We start from the raw sequence: 17019 nt of genomic DNA on the forward strand, positions 1-17019 counted from the left end.
AGAGTTGAGATGTAGGACAAAGATCATTGTTGCAGTTACCAAACTTGAATTCATGCGAAAGTGGGAGTTGATGATGATGGAGAAGGAAAAGAAAAGAATAAGGGAACAGGAAACGCGTTCAGGTAGTTATAGCGCGAACGCAAGTCTGTTTGTCTGTAACAGTGCCAGTGGCAACCTGACGTAGTCCTGCTCCTCAGCTGTCACTGCTTGAGACAGAATCAGTCGCCTTGTGCTGCACTTAGCTTATTTTCTGTTAGCTGCCTAGTTCTTAGAGGAGAATCGTTGTGTCCCCCACCTGTTTTCCTCACCTACTCTCTGCTTCTTTCTCCGTCTCCTCTCTTCTCCTCACTCAGTAGTCCTCTCTGTTCCTCTGTCAGCAGTCCTCCTTCAACAACAATCACAACTCACGGCTTTGAAAATCAACTCACCATGCCTTTCAAACCCTATATGGCTTTCAAGCCCAAGCTTACCACTATCGTCGAGGAAGACGAAGAAACCCCTCCCCCCCCTGGCACCATCTGGCGTGTTTATTGTCCCCTGTGCTGCCCGATCTGCATTCGTAACCGAACATGCAAGACTGTTCTTCGAGAGCAGGCAAAGGCTAAAAGAGCTGCAAAGCTCAAGGCCAAGATCAAGATTAAGGCCAAGGGTGTTGACGTCCCCAAAGCTGGTCACCCTGGCGAAACCTGCGGAAAGGTTTGGGAGGATGGCACCGGTCACTACACCATGAAGCTTTGGGACGGTCACGATCATCCAGGCGCCGCAGAGAACGTCTGGTACTTCAAAGGCCTCAGCGGCCCCGAGATCGCGCTCTTCGAGAACATCTACGCCGACGGCCTGCCTGAGTTCACCGACGAGGACCGAGCCAAGCTCAACGCCAACGCCATGGGCTGGTAAGTTGTTTACTCCTTGCAAGAGGAAGACTTTGCTGACCATGAACTCGCAGGTTTGACGAGCAGCTGGATCGCGTGCTGGACAACGAGGATCGGGAGACCTTCGAGGATGAAGTAGCCCGTCTCGAATCTATCGAAATCGACTGAATTATCCGCCAACTCTCGTATGACGACACGGAAGACTTTTGTTTCGGCCATGAGTAACCTCACGTCGGTGGTCAAGTAAATCTTTGCCATTCTCAATATTAGTTTACGCTGATACTAACTATGCCCTAGATCGGTTACGGTTCCAGACCAAGATCAAGGAGTAATAGCGATGAAGAAAGTAATGGGCAGGGCATCAAGGGAATCGAGAGTATAGAGAGTGGCTCTATCTACTGTTTCACTGGGAAGTAGTGTTGAGATACAGATGTCCCCATTAGCCCCGAATGGACTACTTGATCCTCATGACATAACTTGATCGCTCTGTCGCTACGTGCATGCTGAGCTTCTGTCCAAGTCCTTGAGTGGCGGAACCAGTGGTCCTTCAAGGCGCACAGAAGAACACGCGAACAGGCGCCGACGATGGCTAAACTTCAGTCACTGAGGGGAACATTCAGCGATTCCTTGAAACAAAAAATCATTGCATGAATCGTCGGACATGTGCTAACTGTTGCTATAGTCCTTTCCTAGTCAAACCAAGTTTCATCAAACTCCACATCCAAGACTTCGACTTCCCGCCGTTACTCCTACCGAAAAGCCCTCGAGTGGCATTCCCACTAGAACCCCCTCCGCTGCCGTCCCAATGACCAAGAACATGCTCAAGCAAAGTCGAGTTACCAACCGCGCCCCCGAAGATATTCACAAGCGAGCCCTGATCAGCATCCAACAACCCTCCAACTACATCTCCAAGCAACGAGATAACAGGCACCGTAAAGCGGATGTGCTTCTTGTTCAAGACACCTTCGACATACTTGATATGCTCTCCGTTCGCCATAGTGGAGTTGCCCGTTGCGTTGAACTCGATATACCCTTGACTCAGCGAGCCCTTTTGGCTGTCAAGAATCTCTGAGAGATTGGGGACTAGCTCATCGAAGAAGAAGTTGCCTTCGAAGGGAACTGTGTTGTTGCCCGGCCAGAGCTGAAGATCGTACAAGTTGATGAGACCCAGTCTTGTTTCTCCGGACATGACGTTAAAGGTCAAGTTGCCGAGACCAAGACGAAGCACGCCGGAGTTGGGGATGTTCAGGTTGCCTTTCATGTTGTACTTGGACGTGCGGTTCGACTGCAGATTGAACGTCAAGTCAATTAGACCAAAGCCATCAAGATAGGTGAGTGATGGAATCTCAATAGTCTTTTCTAACGAGCGATGGTACTTCAGCGCTCCTAAATGAATCTCCGGCTTGCCTTCCAGCGACAACTCAACCTTGGGCTTGTCGAAGAACTCGTTAAACCAGAGCAAAAGCTCAGTGTGGTTCGTCACCTTCATCGTCTGGTTGACAACCGTCACACCAGTCTTGTGGTTGAGATGAAGATCCGGAAGCTTCAACATGAGGAAGGAGGACATGGGGTGAGTCTCCTTGTTGTACAGATACAAGTCGACGGGCTTCAGATTGGCAGCCAGCGGTGTGTCCAGCGATGTGATGATGCTCATATTGACTTCATCTGGTGAGATCACTTGCAGAGCGCCACCTTCAATGGGGAGCTTTTGGCCGTTGAGAATGTTTTGAACAATTGCTGGGATGATGACCGTGAAGCTAATGGATCGGTTAGACAGGGCCACGAGTGTATTACGGACGGAAGACTTACAGCAATGGGAGCAAGATCGCGAGGAGGATGACGATACCGAGCAGATACCACCATTTGAACTTGATGAGATGGGCTTTCACCTTCTGCCATTTCGTTGGCCCTGCAGCGGCCTTCTCATCGCGAATCTGGTCGTCAGAAGGCGCATTGTCGCTCTGAGTGTCCTGCGCTGGCGCATCAGCTGGAATGGTCTTATCATTCGACACAGGCGCAGCACCCGCCATTCGATCTTCCGTTGAAGTCATCTTGAAGCAGCGATACAGAGATACTCAACACGAGCCGAGCAACTATCACCAAAGACGCAAAGATAAGGGGAACCGACTTCAACGGCCGAGCAAAAGGTTATACAAGGGTCAATGCGCTAGAGAATCTACAACAGGGCACATCCCAGTACCAGAACGGCAACCAAATAGTGATCTTCAGCGGGGTCAAGGCGCTAGCGGATCAATACGAGTTGATCCTTGGCGGAATCTGATAAATGATGGGCGGAACCATGGCAGAAGCAATGGGTCGCATGATCATGTTGCTCTTCCCCTCACTTTCTGTTTTGGTGAAGATGGTTAAGTGTATGCAGATTTGGGTGTGTACTCATGTAGTCTAGTTTGCGATTGATTCCCAAAGAATGGCAGCTGAATTGACTTGCATCTTGCGAGGAGGAATGACGTCGGTTAGCTCGCTTGCTCACGTCTTCAACGGCTCGGATCAACGGCGCATGGCTTGTCAGGGCACACAGTGCGCGATAACTCGGTAATTTCTCGCCAAGGTTAGCGGACAGGCTTGGGCTCACGGGCGGTCTTGAACGCTTACAGGGTTAGAGTGCTCGAGCACAAAAGCAAGAAACGAGTCTGGACCGCCAACGAACAAGGACATGTTCATGGAATTGTTGCGACGTCGACAAAGAAAACATATTGGGCTGGGATGTTGAATGCGACGAGGAGCAACTGCCGAGCATCATCGAGTCACTGTCCGAACAATTGTGTTCACTCTCAATGGGGTCCTAGAGAAACACCAATAATTGAACATCACCGATTGAGCATCGATTGGACACAACGTCAAACAATTGAATACTCGCAGTTCATCTTCAATATTCATATTACTGGGTATCGTGTATATAGAACATACCAAAACATTAATTCCATATCAATTACAAGTCATTACCCATCGCGCATCATTACGTCCGACCCATAAGCTCCTTCAGAATAGCATGTACTAAATCCGCAACAGTGGCAACAAGCTAGAATATCGTTAGCAAAATCCGAATACCAAACAAACTCATGTACTTACCGGTGTCGCATCTCCAATGAGTTCCGATACTTGATTCACAAAAGTCTTGCTAAGCAAATTCTCCGCATTGCCAACCAGCGATATCAAGCCCTTGATAGTGTTAGGCGTGAGGAATGGCATGATCTGGTCGATTATGCCCTTGATGTCAATCTTCTTCAGTGCATTGAGCAGAGGCTTGATCGCGTCGACGAGGCCAGAAAGGTCAAGGCCATCGAGCTCTTCGAGGATAGGCTCGATGATTTCGAAGAGACTTTCTAGATCGACCTTGTTCAGGACTTCGATCAGTGGTACTGCGCCTGAGATAAGGGTGTGGGTTTGGTTGACGAATTTGTCGCTGAGAAGATCTCCCGCGTTGTCAACTAATCCGACAATTCCCTTGACAGACTTGGGCGTTAACAAAGGTTTGATTGCTTCAATTAAGCCTTCGAGATCAATGTCATCTAGAGAATCTAGTAGCGGCATGATCTTGCTAATCAGCTTAGCGAGATCAATCTTCGAGAGCGCATTAAGAAGAGGCTTGACCTTCTTGATCAAATCGCCAAAGTCAATCTCGCCCAACGCTTCGAGAAGAGGCGAGAGTTGTTTGATGAGCTTCTTAAGATCGATGTCGCCCAGAGCCGACACCAAAGGTACAGCATCACCGATGAGGGTCTGCGTTTGGTTGACGAACTTGGGCGTGAGCAGATCCTCTGCATTGCCAAGAAGACCAATGATGCCCTTAATACCCTTTGGTGAAAGTAAAGGCGCAACGGCGTCGAGTAGGCCCTTGATGTCGACATCGGCAATCTCATCGAGCAATGGCGCGAGTTTCTTGATGAGTTTACCAAGATCGATCTTGCCAAGTTCTTTCAGCAAAGGCGAGACTTGGTCGATGAGATCAGGAAGGTCCGCTTCACTGAGCGAGGAGATCAAAGGTACAGCACCGGTGATAAGCGTCTGAGTCTCATTGACGAATTTACTCGTCAACAAGTCCTCTGCGTTACCCAGGAGTCCCACGATACCCTTGACAGAGTCCTTCGTGAGTAACGGTGCCACGGCGCTGAGGAGACCTTCGAGATCCAGCTTGCCGAGCATCTTGAGAAGTGGACCAACTTGATCCAACAGGTCCTCAAGATCCAACTTGGAAAGGCTCGTAAGGAGTGGCGAAGCCTTGGAGATGAGACCCTTTGTTTGGGAAACAAAGTCCTTGGTAAGAAGGTCCTCGGCGTTGTCAAGCAATCCAACAATACCCTTGATAGAGTCCTTGGTGAGGAGAGGCTGAACAGCAGCCAGAATCTCATCAAGCTTCAGTTTGCCGACTTGTTTCAGCAAAGGACCGACTTGGTCGAGCAAGCCCTTGAGGTCTGCCTTGTCCAAGCTGCTCAGCAAAGGTGCAGCCTTGGCGATCAACAGTTTAGTCTGCGAAACAAAGTCCTTGGTAAGAAGATTCTCCGCATTATTGAGCAGACCAATGATACCGTTGATAGAGTTCTTCGTGAGCAGCGGTCGCACTGCGCTAAGAATGTCTTCGAGCTTCAGCTTGCCAACTTCCTTCAGAAGAGGACCAACTTGGTCCAGTAGACCCTTGATGTCGGCGTCATCAAGGCTGTCGAGAAGAGGTGATGCCTTGGAAATAAGCGACTTGGTCTGAGACACGAAATCCTTCGTGAGCAAGTTCTCGGCGTTACCAAGAAGGCTGACCAGACCCTTGACAGAGTCCTTGGTCAGCAAAGGTCGTAACGAGTCGAGAACACCGGCCAAGTCGATCTTGCCAAGGCTGTTGATCAACGGTCCAGCGCTCTGGAGGAGAGTCTTGATGTTCTTGACCGTCTCCTTAGAGAGCAGGTCTTCAGCGTTGTTGAGCAATCCCACTAGACCCTGGATGGCATCCTTCTTCAGGAGAGGACTTAAGGCATCCAGTATGCCCTTGATATCAAGGTCGCCAAGCTTGTCAATCAGAGGTGATGCTTGCTTGAGTAATACCTTGATACTTTTGACCGTCTCCTTCGACAACAAGTCCTCGGCATTACCAAGCAGGCCGACCAGGCCTTGGATAGCTTCCTTCTTGAGAAGGGGACTAAGAGCATCCAACAAACCCTTGAGATCAATGTCGCCTAGTTTGTCAATCAGCGGCGACGCCTGTTTGAGCAGAACCTTGATAGCCTTGACAGTGTCCTTGGACAATAAGTCCTCAGCGTTATTCAAAAGCTGGACAAGACCCTGGATAGCTTCCTTCTTCAGGATCGGGCTCAAGGCATCCAAGACACCCTTGAGGTCAACATCAGACAACTTCTCGATCAGCGGTGATGCTTCAGTGAGGAGTGTCTTGATGCTCTTCACGGTTTCCTTGGTCAGGAGGTCTTCTGCATTGTTGAGCAGTCCAACGAGACCTTGGATAGCATCCTTCTTAAGAATGGGGCTTAGAGCGTCGAGAACACCCTTCAGATCAACGTCGTCGAGCTTAGAGATCAAAGGTGACGCAGCACCGATAAGATCCTGAGTCTGATCGACAAACTTGGGCGTCAAAAGACTTTCCGCATTTTTCAACAGACTCAATATACCCTTGATGGAATCATCCTTGAGAAGCGGCTGCAGTGCTTTCAAGACTTCTTCAAGGTTGAGTTTGGTGAGTTGCTTGAGAAGAGGTGTGATGTCCTTGATGATGGGGCTGACTTCACCAAGAAGATCCTGGATCTCATCAACAGTCTTGGCTGTCAAGAGATCGCCAGCGTTCTTAAGAAGAGTAACAATGCCCTGGATAGACTCCTTCTTGAGGAGGGGGTCTAGAGCTGTGAGGATGCCCTCAATGTCAAGTTTGGTGAGTTTCTTGAGAAGGGGAGCGACCTCGTCGAGAACAGGCGCGACGTCGCCGATAAGGCCCTTGGTCTGTTTGACAAACTCGGGCGTGAGGAGGGTTGCGCCGTTGTTGAGAAGACCGTTGATGTTCTTGAGGTTGTCGTCTGTGAGGAGTTTGAGAACCTTGGATACAATGCCAGCGATGTCGACGCCTTGGATCTCTTTGACGAGATCTTTCAGGTTGAGTTCGCCGACCAGGTCGAGGAGTGGTCCGGCCTTGGCGAGAAGGTTTCTGACTTGGTTTGGCGCGGGTGGTTTGAGTGTTGCGGCGAGATATACCATGGCATCATGGAAAGCCTGGAGAAACTCTGGCGAGAGGAGATCACCTAAAGCTTTGAAGAGGTCTTTGACATCTCCCAGGGCACCAGTGAGACCCTTGAGACCATCGCCCAGATCTCCAAGACCATCTAGCCCTGGAATGGCCGCGATTCTAGAGCTGCCATCATCTGAATCATCATCCGAGTCCCCAGACTTTGACCCAGCCTTAGCCGTGCCATTCTGTCGTCTAACAAGAACAGGCGCTCTAGGAATCGCATTGCTCTTGAGCAAAGTATTCAACTCCTTGAGCGCATCCGTAAGTTCAGATCTAGGAACAAGCGCAAGATTATGCTTCTCCAAAAGCTGAACAAGTTCACCAGAAAGTTCAGGTGAAGACACGGTCCTAGCAGAAACAAAGCTGAACGGCAGGAGAGTGAGGAAGAGCTTTGAGAACCTCATTGTCGCTGTTACCCTCAGACAGAAACAAAAAGATTGAGTTCAGCGCCGGTTCTCGCACACAGGTTAAAAAAACGATTTCTCGCTAAGGCTTCTGGTACTTTTTATCTCCTATTGACAGCTTTTATCACAGCCACTCATCACACACGCATTTTGCTTATTTGGGTTGTACAGTATGGATTCGTTAGCCGCGGTAGGGAAATTGAGCTTTGTCGATCGTTGCTTGTTTTGAGGAGGGAGTACCCCTGCATCTCGCAAACCATTGCGCTTTGGGCACCGGAAGAGGTTGCATCAGTGACAAGGAGGCCCTGCCAACTCGGCATATCCCGTGAGCAGTCACTGTCTACCAGAGTGCTTGGGACTTTGGACGATGGTCGAATGCGTGATGGTCACGGTGATGTGCGCCACTTGTCAATGCGCTGTGGGACATTTGTTAGGTACGCTAACGGTGGATGGGCTAAAAGGTTTACAGGGGACAAGGTTCTGACAATGGGTTACTCGGCAGTCACCAAGATCAACAAGTTTGGACGAAGAGAGGACGTTCAATTGATCAGCTATCGTACGAGTGGCTGTTTCAAACTAATTATCGCGCTGCCTTGAGATCAACACATCCAGCCCTATTAACAACCCCAACCCTGTGGTAATACGTGCTAGATCTAACATACGGATCAAGCTTCCAGTAATTGAGCTGAAGCAATTGGGCCAACTCATCGCGTCTTGCGCCCACCTCTGCATCTCCCTCTGTAGCAATCCATTCTGTAGTCAATTGAGTGAATTGGTCAATCAACTCTTGTCGCTCAAGCTGGATCTTGGTCTTCTTCTCTTCTGACTGCATGCGCTCGTTTTCACCAGGCACTGGGTCGACGTATTTGTACTCCCAAGGGTCTTCACCGCCGTAGGACTTCTGCAGGTTGCTCTTGGGTATGAACTTGAGGAGACCCTTTGTGCCGTTTGTGAAGTGGATCTTTGATGCGACGACTGGGTCTAGCCAGTGCTTGATGACGGTCCAAACGCCTAGAGAAGAGGTTAGAAATAGTCAATGAGTAGGAATAGAGATTGAGCTTACCCCAAAATACAAATGGCGCGTTGTGAACAAGAACAACACCCAAAGTCTCGGGATATCTCGTCTCCAAAACGTCAATCAGAAACTTGATGACATGAAAGTCCATATTCCGAAGCCCAAAGCTAGTGAGATCAAAAATGAGGCAGACCTTATCCTTAGGCTCTCGCGCCATCATCCTCAGTGTCTCAATATTATGCAAGACATACGTCTCCATAGCTTCAGCGGTTTGCTTATGAGGATCATGGTATCGGACCCTGATGACATAAACTGGATGGTCGTCCTTGTCCGTGCCTCTCACATAGCTCTTCCCAGAGCGATACTGCGCCATGAAAGCTTCATCGTCAGACGTAAGGTCCGTCCTGAGACCGACTGCTTCACCGCCGGCGATGATGGTCTTTTGGACTTGTCGCTCCTCGCGCCAGTTGATGGAGGAGACGAACATCTCAACGGCTTTAATGACGTCGAAGTCTCTAGCGCGGAGGAAGCGAAGAATAGTGGTGTCGGGATGATCAGCTAGGAAGGTCTCCCAGAGACTGTGACTGAAGTGCTCTGGCGACTTATTCTTCAGATGATGAAGAAAGTCACCCGTCCTTTCGGGTGCATCATGAGAACCATTCTGCCCAGAGAGGCGAAGCAGATGAACCCAAGCTTCCTGCAGACTGCGCTTCTGCTCAATGGTAAGATTGCCGCGAGTTCCTGGTTCAGATGAAGTCGACATGTTGAGATCGATTGTACTGACTGATGAAAATGATGTGTTTCGAAAGCAAGTCAAGACGCTGTTCATGAAAGTGTTGTGCTCTTGAGGGCGTTGGTGATAGCTGATCTCCAGTTATTTGAGCTCCATCGCGGTGTCTCAAATCACAGCCACTAATCTCTGGTGTTTCTTTTTCCGCCGATCTTGGTCGACGTCGTCAACAGGTCGGAAAGTGGTCCTGAATTGGGAAAAGGGCCAAAGCGCACTAGACCATGCTCTGCGAGCATCGCATGCACCGCTCGGGGGCTAATGCACCCCGCACTTCGACAAACAAGTCAAGCATCAGCTATTTCGCATTCACATGATAGATCTGCGATTGTGGGGGAAGCCGAGATGGATGGTGTAAAGTGGGTTAGATCGAGATGTCAGTGACTTGATCAGTGCGATGATGAACTTGGGAGAACAATGTCTAGGGCTTTGGTGCCCGACGGGCCGACATTCTTCCTTCAACGCCGACTACTCCCCAATCCTCCACAATACCATATTCCTCTTTTGTTTCTAGGGATGCGTGCTACAGGCTCAACTTAGCCCATAGCCAGTTGAGAACTTCGTTACCGGAGATAAGGAGGCTCTTAATAAGCTATGGGCAGTGTTGAGCCTGTACCACGCATCCTAAGAAACGAAAGAGGAATATGGTATTGTGAAGAACTCGGACTGTTGTCAATATTGTTGTCGGGGTTGGAAGGAAGAATGTGGGGGAAGGAAGAGAGACATGTTGGTGGGAAGAGAACAAACAAGGCTCTCATTTATTGTGCAGTTTTCACTGCTGCATGGTAAGAACCTAGACTCAATTCTGCCATGAACGAAGTTTGTTTTTGTCTCGTCAGAACCCTAACCGTAATCTCTGAGACATCGATCAAGGTTACTCGTGAGGCAGACATTTGATTTAGAAGGTTACGTTATTTCCATTAACGACTATGAACCGCAATAATCGAGTCTTCTAGTATTTTCACGCATTGCTCCTTTGGTACATGAAAGCTGAGCATTGAGGTGGAAACCCAATCAAAGGTTGCGCACCCGATCATGCCTCTGGTTTATAGTTTTATCGTAAGGTATCTTTCACTGTCACTATCGGGTTGCTCTAGCAAGAGTTTGCATAAATCTACTCTAGTTGTCAGAGTAGTTGGGAAGCCACCGCCGTAGGGGATCTTATGATATGCACCTTTTGAAGGCTGGCAAAGCAAATTCGATGAAGCATGGTAGTAGATAACAATCATTGAATCACATTCTTGCAAATATATGCGCTCGGGCCTTGATATTCTGTTATGTTCTCTCATTCAATATGTTCAAGTGTGAAGAAAATATATACATTGCTTAGGTTGCTGAAGACTTTGGCCTCGCCCAAGCTTAACCCCAAATCTCGAAGCGACTGATAGTCCCTCCATGCTCCGTCATCTCATTCGCAAAATCTCAATCTCATCGACGCCTTAGTTGAGGGCGTTGCTGACAGCAGTGTAAGCAGGCTTGGGCTGGTAGTTGCGGTCGAAGAGAAGAGGGTTGGTGTCTCTCCAAGAGTCCTTGTCAGAAACACCCCAGACAGTGATACCAACACACTTAGGAACGTCGAGACAGGCCTTGGTGACAGTAGCAAAGTCCTGAGCACCACCGTTCTCAATGTCAAGCTCAGTAATGGCAACCTCCTTGACGTTGGCGGTAGCAAGAGCCTTGAGAGCAGCAGGGAAACCAGAAGCAGGGTTCCAGCCACCAGGCTTAGCAAGATGGGCCTGAGAACCGATGCCATCGATGGGGACACCCTCAGCAACCCACTTGTTAACGTGCTGGATCATACCGCGGGTGACCTTGGCGTAGTTGGCAATGTCAAGGTTGTAGTCGTTGATGTAGAGCTTGGCGTTGGGGTCAGCGGCGCGGGCTGCGCGGAAGGCAATGCGGACAAAGTCCTCGCCAAGAACCTGGTAGATCTCGCTGTTGCGCATGTTTCCGTCCTCGGCAAAGATCTCGTTGACGACGTCCCAGTGGAGGATCTTGCCCTTGTAGCGGGTGACCATGGTCTTGATGTGGTTCTCAATGACAGAGGTCATGGTGGCGCGGTCCTTGATGTTCTTGACCCATTGAGGGAGCTGGGAGTACCAGACGAGGGTGTGGCCACGGATCTTCTTTCCGTTGGCGATGGCGAAGTCGACGACCTTGTCGGCGTTGCCAAAGGTGAACTGGCCACGAGAAGCTGGGCAAGTTAGTCTATTGCTTTGAGAGTATATTGTCCTGGAACTTACGCTCAATGGCATCCCACTTCATGGAGTTCTCGTGAGTGATCTGACCAAACTCCCTCTTGACGATGGTGGTAAGAGGGTTGTTGTTGAGGTGGTAGTGGTCGATCTCGGTACCGAAGTAGATCTTGCCCTTTGCGCGAATCTTGGCATCAAGACCAGTAGCAGCGTTACCACCACCGTTGGTAGGAGGCTGCTCGGGCTCGGTGGGGGTAGGGTCGCTACCACCGCTGCCGGGAACACACTGGTAGTAGAAGTCGTTGATCTTCTCACACTTCAAGCCAGACTGGCAAGTCTTGGCACCGTTCCAGTTTTGGCCACCACCTGAGTACGTTAGTATCTTGCATTGGGTCTTGAGAGATGCTGAGACTTACACTGTCCCCAGATGGCGGACTGGGCCATGGCCAAAGGCGCGGCAGCGACAACGAGAGCGAGGAAGTGCATGATGACTGAGTCCCAAGTGATTGATGCTTAGAGATGCTGAACAAGAAAGGACCACAATTCCAAGGAAGCTATCCACGACTTATATAGCTACTAAACAGCGGTCTACATGATCTTCGAAAAGTCCGACTATAACTCAACATCCCAGTCAATAACGATAGGAAATATTTACCCCGACCAATAGTGACGAAAACGTGTTTTACCGGACGACTTTGTTTCTGGGAGCCCTACGTGCGGAGAACCAAGTTCCGAGCAACGCCCATTGAGGAAATGACGGAGCATCGCCAAGATGCACGCTGTAACCTCAAAGAGCAAGTGACATTTAAAATCTGTTAATGACCCCCGCAAATATGGGTCGTCAATCGGCTCACGCAGCGGATAATATGAGATTCTCTACCGAAATGAGTCGTGATATGCCTTAACTGGTGTGCTGGTCGTAGAAGTCGAGATGGTGAAGCAGGGATCATGTTTACCCGATTGGAAGGGAATTGCGGTTTCTACCCCGGATATTGAATAATCTTACAAACCTTTACAACTTTATTTGATCGAGACCGATCAAGGTTACATATCGTTTACGGGGTAAACACTCCATTGTTGGGTGGCGGTGGAGAGTTGAGGTCTGATTATTGAATATCACAACCTGGTCTATAACAGCCTGATCGAAAGATCTTAGCCGAGTGCGACCTTGAAATGAGACTATTCAAGTGGCCTGATGAGGGGATGCAGATGAGTTTAAGATTATGAAGGATTCAGTGGGTATATCGATGACAGGAAAGGCGAGATATGGCGCTCAGCTCGACCCATCGAGACCTTTCACAGGGACACCGGTACTTGAAGGTTGAAGAGTGGCAATTGTTGGCCTCTCTAGGAGAAGAATGAATGTTGGCATATGTAATTGGACCCGGATAATTATCAGCTGCCTTCTTAGTACAATCACTGCATGAGGCCGTAGATCAACGCAGGTCCTGGCCAGATTCGCCAAGCCTTGCCTCAGTTGCCACACTAAAATCTTCATCTTCAAGCCTCAAATACCCTATTGGTAGATAGTATGGAGGCAACTATTGAATACGAAAGAAGTTGTATCGCGACCTCCGATTGCTGGCAATTGACAATTCCGTATGTCTTATGTGAGAACACTCCCTGATTCGTAAAGATTCCTGATCTAGGTAATGGCAAAGCTGTAATGATACAACGGCTTTCTCGCCGGGTTTTGCCATGCAATTCATTGATGGTATTGGAGCGCATCGACTTGGGTTATGTCAACCAATGATAAGCTGAAATAGACTCTTGGCATTTGGCGTAGTCAAGGCCTCATTTCGGAGAGACTCAAATTGGAAGCGGAAGGTAACATTCCCGTTATCTTATCAAGTAAGGACGACCACATGATCAATATGAGGGGCAAATGGATAGCAACCCAGCATGTCGTAACAGTATACTCATAATTATCTACCAAAACATTTCATAGAGCCTTCATGTTAAGATACATCCCATTCTCAGGCTTAATCGTAATAACTCCCCTCGGCAAGACAAGCCTATCATCCATCGCAAGCGTCCACTTAAAAGCCTTGACCATATTCGCTAACAAACACCGCATCTCAGCCTTCGCGAAACCTTGTCCGATACAACTCCTCGGTCCGTGCAAAAAGGTGAGGAAATTATAGTTACTGCTGGCTCCGCCGTGCTGGTTCGGCTTTCCGTCGTCGTTTATCCACCGTTCGGGTCGGAATTCTGCTGCGTCGGGTCCCCAGATTGAGGGAGCGCGGTTAATGTACCAGATTGATACAATTATGTCTGTGCCTTTGGGGATGAATTGACTGCCGATGTGTGTGTCGCGGAGGGCTTGGCGCATTGTTAGGGGGACTGTTGGGTAGAGGCGGAGGGTTTCGTGCATGATGCCGTTGAGGTAGGGCATTTGTTCGAGGATGCTGGCCAGGTCGGGAGTGTTGCTGTCTACATCTAGGGGTAAGAAGGTTTGGACTTCTTCTCGAAGCTTGGCCTGGATGTCGGGGTGTTTGGTGAGTAGGTAGCATGCCCAGGTGAGTGCGGATGCTGTAGTCTCGTGTCTGTGAATGTCAGAAAGTGAGTCGTGACGTGCCATGTGTAGACTTACCCAGCTGCAAGGAAGGTCAATAATTGATCCTTCAAAGTCTCATCGGAGAAGTTGTTGGACTTGATAAGCAGCGACAATAGATCAAAGTGATCATCTCCCTTCTCGATGATAGCGGCTTTCTTCTCCTTAATCATCGGGTAGCATAGATTATTCAACGACCCGGTGAGATAGTTGAACAGATCATTCATTTTCCAAGGAATAAGCCGAATGATCGGTAGTCCCAACGCCAGAGACAACATGGAAAAAACAAGCTTCTCCCGACTAGGTTCGAGAAGCTGCTCGTAGATGTCCGCCAGTGGATCAACCCTCTTCTCAACAGTATCGAACTTGCGACCCAGGCCAGCAATGCCAATGATATCCAAAGTCACCTTGCTGGCCCAGCCATTAAGCTCAACAACCGAAGATCTCGCCTCCGTGATATCTTGTGTGATCGCCTTGGTAAGAGTCTCACTCTTGGCCCACATCATAGGATACAGCTCTTTGATATGTCGAAAGTGGAACGCCGGCGTCGAGTTCTTTCGAAGAAACTTGTGCTGGTCACCCTCCACGATAATGAGTCCATCTCCAAGGACATGGCGCAGAAAAGAGCTGATTCGTTTTGGCTTGGCGAAGTCGTAACAGTTGTGTACCAGAAGATCTGCCAATAGTTGCGGATTCATAAGGCATAGCTGATCGCGAAAGGAATTTAGCATGATGAGGTCGTTTTCTGGATATTCCTTGGCAAGATCTAGGAACAGATCGCCTGACGGTCTTCCTTTGACGACGAGAGACTTATGAGCGGCGCTCAGGTACGCCTGTCGGAGGATTTAGTGAATGTCTCACAGCGGGAACAGCCACGCTTACCTTTGGTCCAGGAATTCGTCGCAGTGGACTGAACAGCACCGGGTACAAGAATACCCAAAACACAACGCCGAAGGCATAATTGATGAGTAAGATGAAAGCTACTACTGCCAAGTGACTTGAACTGCTGTAGTAATTCGGAAATAGCTTGATCGCAAAAAAGCCCTCGACACAGGCGGCGAGGGTAAGATTCGGAAAAGTCAAGATCTTTGACATGACAGCCATGGTGGGCGTTGCTGTTGATGTCAGTTCAGAAAAGTGCGATACCCAAGAAGATGATGATATCAATGGCCCGGTCGGTTATCTAAAATAGCAAACAAAGTGAGATTAGGCCGCAATAGAGCCATTTGAAGGCTCACCATCTTCCCCAACCGAGCCCTTAGTACGCGGTTAGTAATGCGCAGGGTTTGTGGGTGTGAAGCCATCCCCAAACCAGAAGCAGCATGATCGACAGTGCAAGCACCACCCGATCGGGTTTAGTATGCGAGCTGAGGGGCATCGATTTTGAAGGGTTTAGTTTACGAACATGGGCACGTGTTCAGCTCGCATGTTAAACTCTTTCATGATATTCTTCTTTTCTTCACATGTGTTGAATTCTGTTGTCTTTTGAGCTGTTTGCTGCGTTCGTCATTTTGGCTTGTGAAGATGGACCTTTTTCGCAACCTATTCCGAAACAAGATGATTCATCTCAACATTCCACAGCTGCGTCAATGAGCGAAGAAATTTCAACTCGAGGTCACGGACTTAAAGAAAAAGGCATGAATCGTACCAAACGCCCGAGCATTTTGACAATGCACCATTTCGACTGATCTGCAACCCTTTCAACTTCTCATCACGATGGCTCCAACCGTCATCGTTGGCCTCATCCTCGGCTGTGCTCTCCTCGGAGGCTACACCAGTATGTTCACGTCGTATAAACACGGCTTTTTCGATGCCATACGTGTTTGCAATGCTGGTGAAAAGGCATGTGTTCTGGACATGACAGACTCGGTGTCGAGACGCATTACAGGTTCTGAGCAAGTCGTCGCCATGATCAATCTTCTTCTTGAGTTCTTCTCTCAAGGACTGAGAAAGAGTCCTGATGCCGAGGGTATGGATCTTGAGGCTTTGGTTGCTTTTGTGTATCTTGCTGCTCAATTTGGCGGTGCTTGGTATTTGGTCGCTCTGGAAGGGTTGAGATTTGGGAACAGAGGGACGATACTGAGTTGGTATGTTTCATGTTTATAATCCCCAGTGCTTTCATGATACTGACTCGTGTTCAGGACGGGCACCTTCGGCATAGTGTTCCAAGCAGTTACAATCACCATCATCGCGCCAGTCTACCTGACTCTCCAACTCTTACTATCCCCTTCAAATCCGCGCCAGGCGCACTTACTCGTCGATCCAGCCGATCTCAACTTCCTACCCGTTGCGACGATTATATCCTACGTCCTTCCGACTATCGGGCTTTGCCTGCCGCTGGTGTTTGACCTTTCGAGAGAGGCAAAGTTCATCGCGGTTGCGCTATGGCAGCCTTTTCCGCTTTATCAATCGGCACTGCAGAGTTTGTGGCGACAGTTCACACGTGGTGAAGGCGATAAGGGACATGTAGATCTGAGGCATACAACGGCTCTGAATCGGGCGTACATGTTCATTACTACATTGACAGTGAGCGTTCACTTCATCGTGATGGGAACTATCGCTGCGTCTTGGGTGGGTTTGGTGCAGCCTTTGTCGGCACACCATATTCTCGCCCTGACCTCGATTGCAGATCCTCCAACGATGGTCCTCTTTGCCCCACCTGTTTCAGCGATGGAGTCAAGAGAGATTGTGGTCTCTTTCTTGCGCTGGGATGTTTACTGCACGTGTCTTTCCATGATCATATGGTCGGGCTATCAACTCTATGCTACAAGGAGATCGCCCAGTGCTGTGGCTATAGTTGTCAAGGTCATACTATTCACATTGGTTGGAGGTCCGATCTTCCCAGCGTTGATGTTGCTTTGGCAGAGGGACGATATCGTGATGGGCGGACGGGAGGCGGCTACGATGAAGAAGCACAATTGAGGGCACGACAACGTCAAGATGAGTCAACAGCA

At 49.2% G+C, this 17019-nt stretch overlaps 6 protein-coding genes across 6 annotated transcripts; 2 read left to right on the forward strand and 4 right to left on the reverse strand.

The window, feature by feature from the left end:
• Positions 1-429: 429 nt before the first annotated feature.
• Positions 430-1040, forward strand: FIESC28_04710 (uncharacterized protein; the record flags this gene model as incomplete). Its single annotated transcript, XM_031158857.1, has 2 exons — positions 430-893; positions 947-1040. The coding sequence occupies 2 exons, from the start codon at positions 430-432 to the stop codon at positions 1038-1040; spliced, it is 558 nt and encodes a 185-aa protein (XP_031017064.1).
• Positions 1041-1538: 498 nt separating this feature from the next.
• Positions 1539-2923, reverse strand: FIESC28_04711 (uncharacterized protein; the record flags this gene model as incomplete). Its single annotated transcript, XM_031158858.1, has 3 exons — positions 1539-1561; positions 1626-2629; positions 2682-2923. The coding sequence occupies 3 exons, from the start codon at positions 2921-2923 to the stop codon at positions 1539-1541; spliced, it is 1269 nt and encodes a 422-aa protein (XP_031017065.1).
• Positions 2924-3849: 926 nt separating this feature from the next.
• FIESC28_04712 (uncharacterized protein) lies at positions 3850-9292 on the reverse strand (the record flags this gene model as incomplete). The annotated part of the gene is made up of 4 exons (XM_031158859.1): positions 3850-3912; positions 3963-7458; positions 8177-8525; positions 8578-9292. The coding sequence occupies 4 exons, from the start codon at positions 9290-9292 to the stop codon at positions 3850-3852; spliced, it is 4623 nt and encodes a 1540-aa protein (XP_031017066.1).
• Positions 9293-10755: 1463 nt separating this feature from the next.
• FIESC28_04713 (uncharacterized protein) lies at positions 10756-11997 on the reverse strand (the record flags this gene model as incomplete). The annotated part of the gene is made up of 3 exons (XM_031158860.1): positions 10756-11510; positions 11560-11877; positions 11928-11997. 3 exons carry the CDS (start codon positions 11995-11997, stop codon positions 10756-10758), a joined length of 1143 nt encoding a protein of 380 aa, XP_031017067.1.
• Positions 11998-13453: 1456 nt separating this feature from the next.
• Positions 13454-15169, reverse strand: FIESC28_04714 (uncharacterized protein; the record flags this gene model as incomplete). Its single annotated transcript, XM_031158861.1, has 3 exons — positions 13454-14057; positions 14105-14898; positions 14948-15169. The coding sequence occupies 3 exons, from the start codon at positions 15167-15169 to the stop codon at positions 13454-13456; spliced, it is 1620 nt and encodes a 539-aa protein (XP_031017068.1).
• Positions 15170-15781: 612 nt separating this feature from the next.
• On the forward strand, positions 15782-16987 carry FIESC28_04715 (uncharacterized protein; the record flags this gene model as incomplete). The annotated part of the gene is made up of 2 exons (XM_031158862.1): positions 15782-16152; positions 16207-16987. 2 exons carry the CDS (start codon positions 15782-15784, stop codon positions 16985-16987), a joined length of 1152 nt encoding a protein of 383 aa, XP_031017069.1.
• Positions 16988-17019: the final 32 nt, after the last annotated feature.

Source organism: Fusarium coffeatum, assembly GCF_003316985.1.
Source record: "Fusarium coffeatum strain FIESC_28 chromosome Unknown BRIP53273_contig_102, whole genome shotgun sequence".
In the NCBI taxonomy this organism is placed as follows: Eukaryota; Fungi; Ascomycota; class Sordariomycetes; order Hypocreales; family Nectriaceae; genus Fusarium; species Fusarium coffeatum.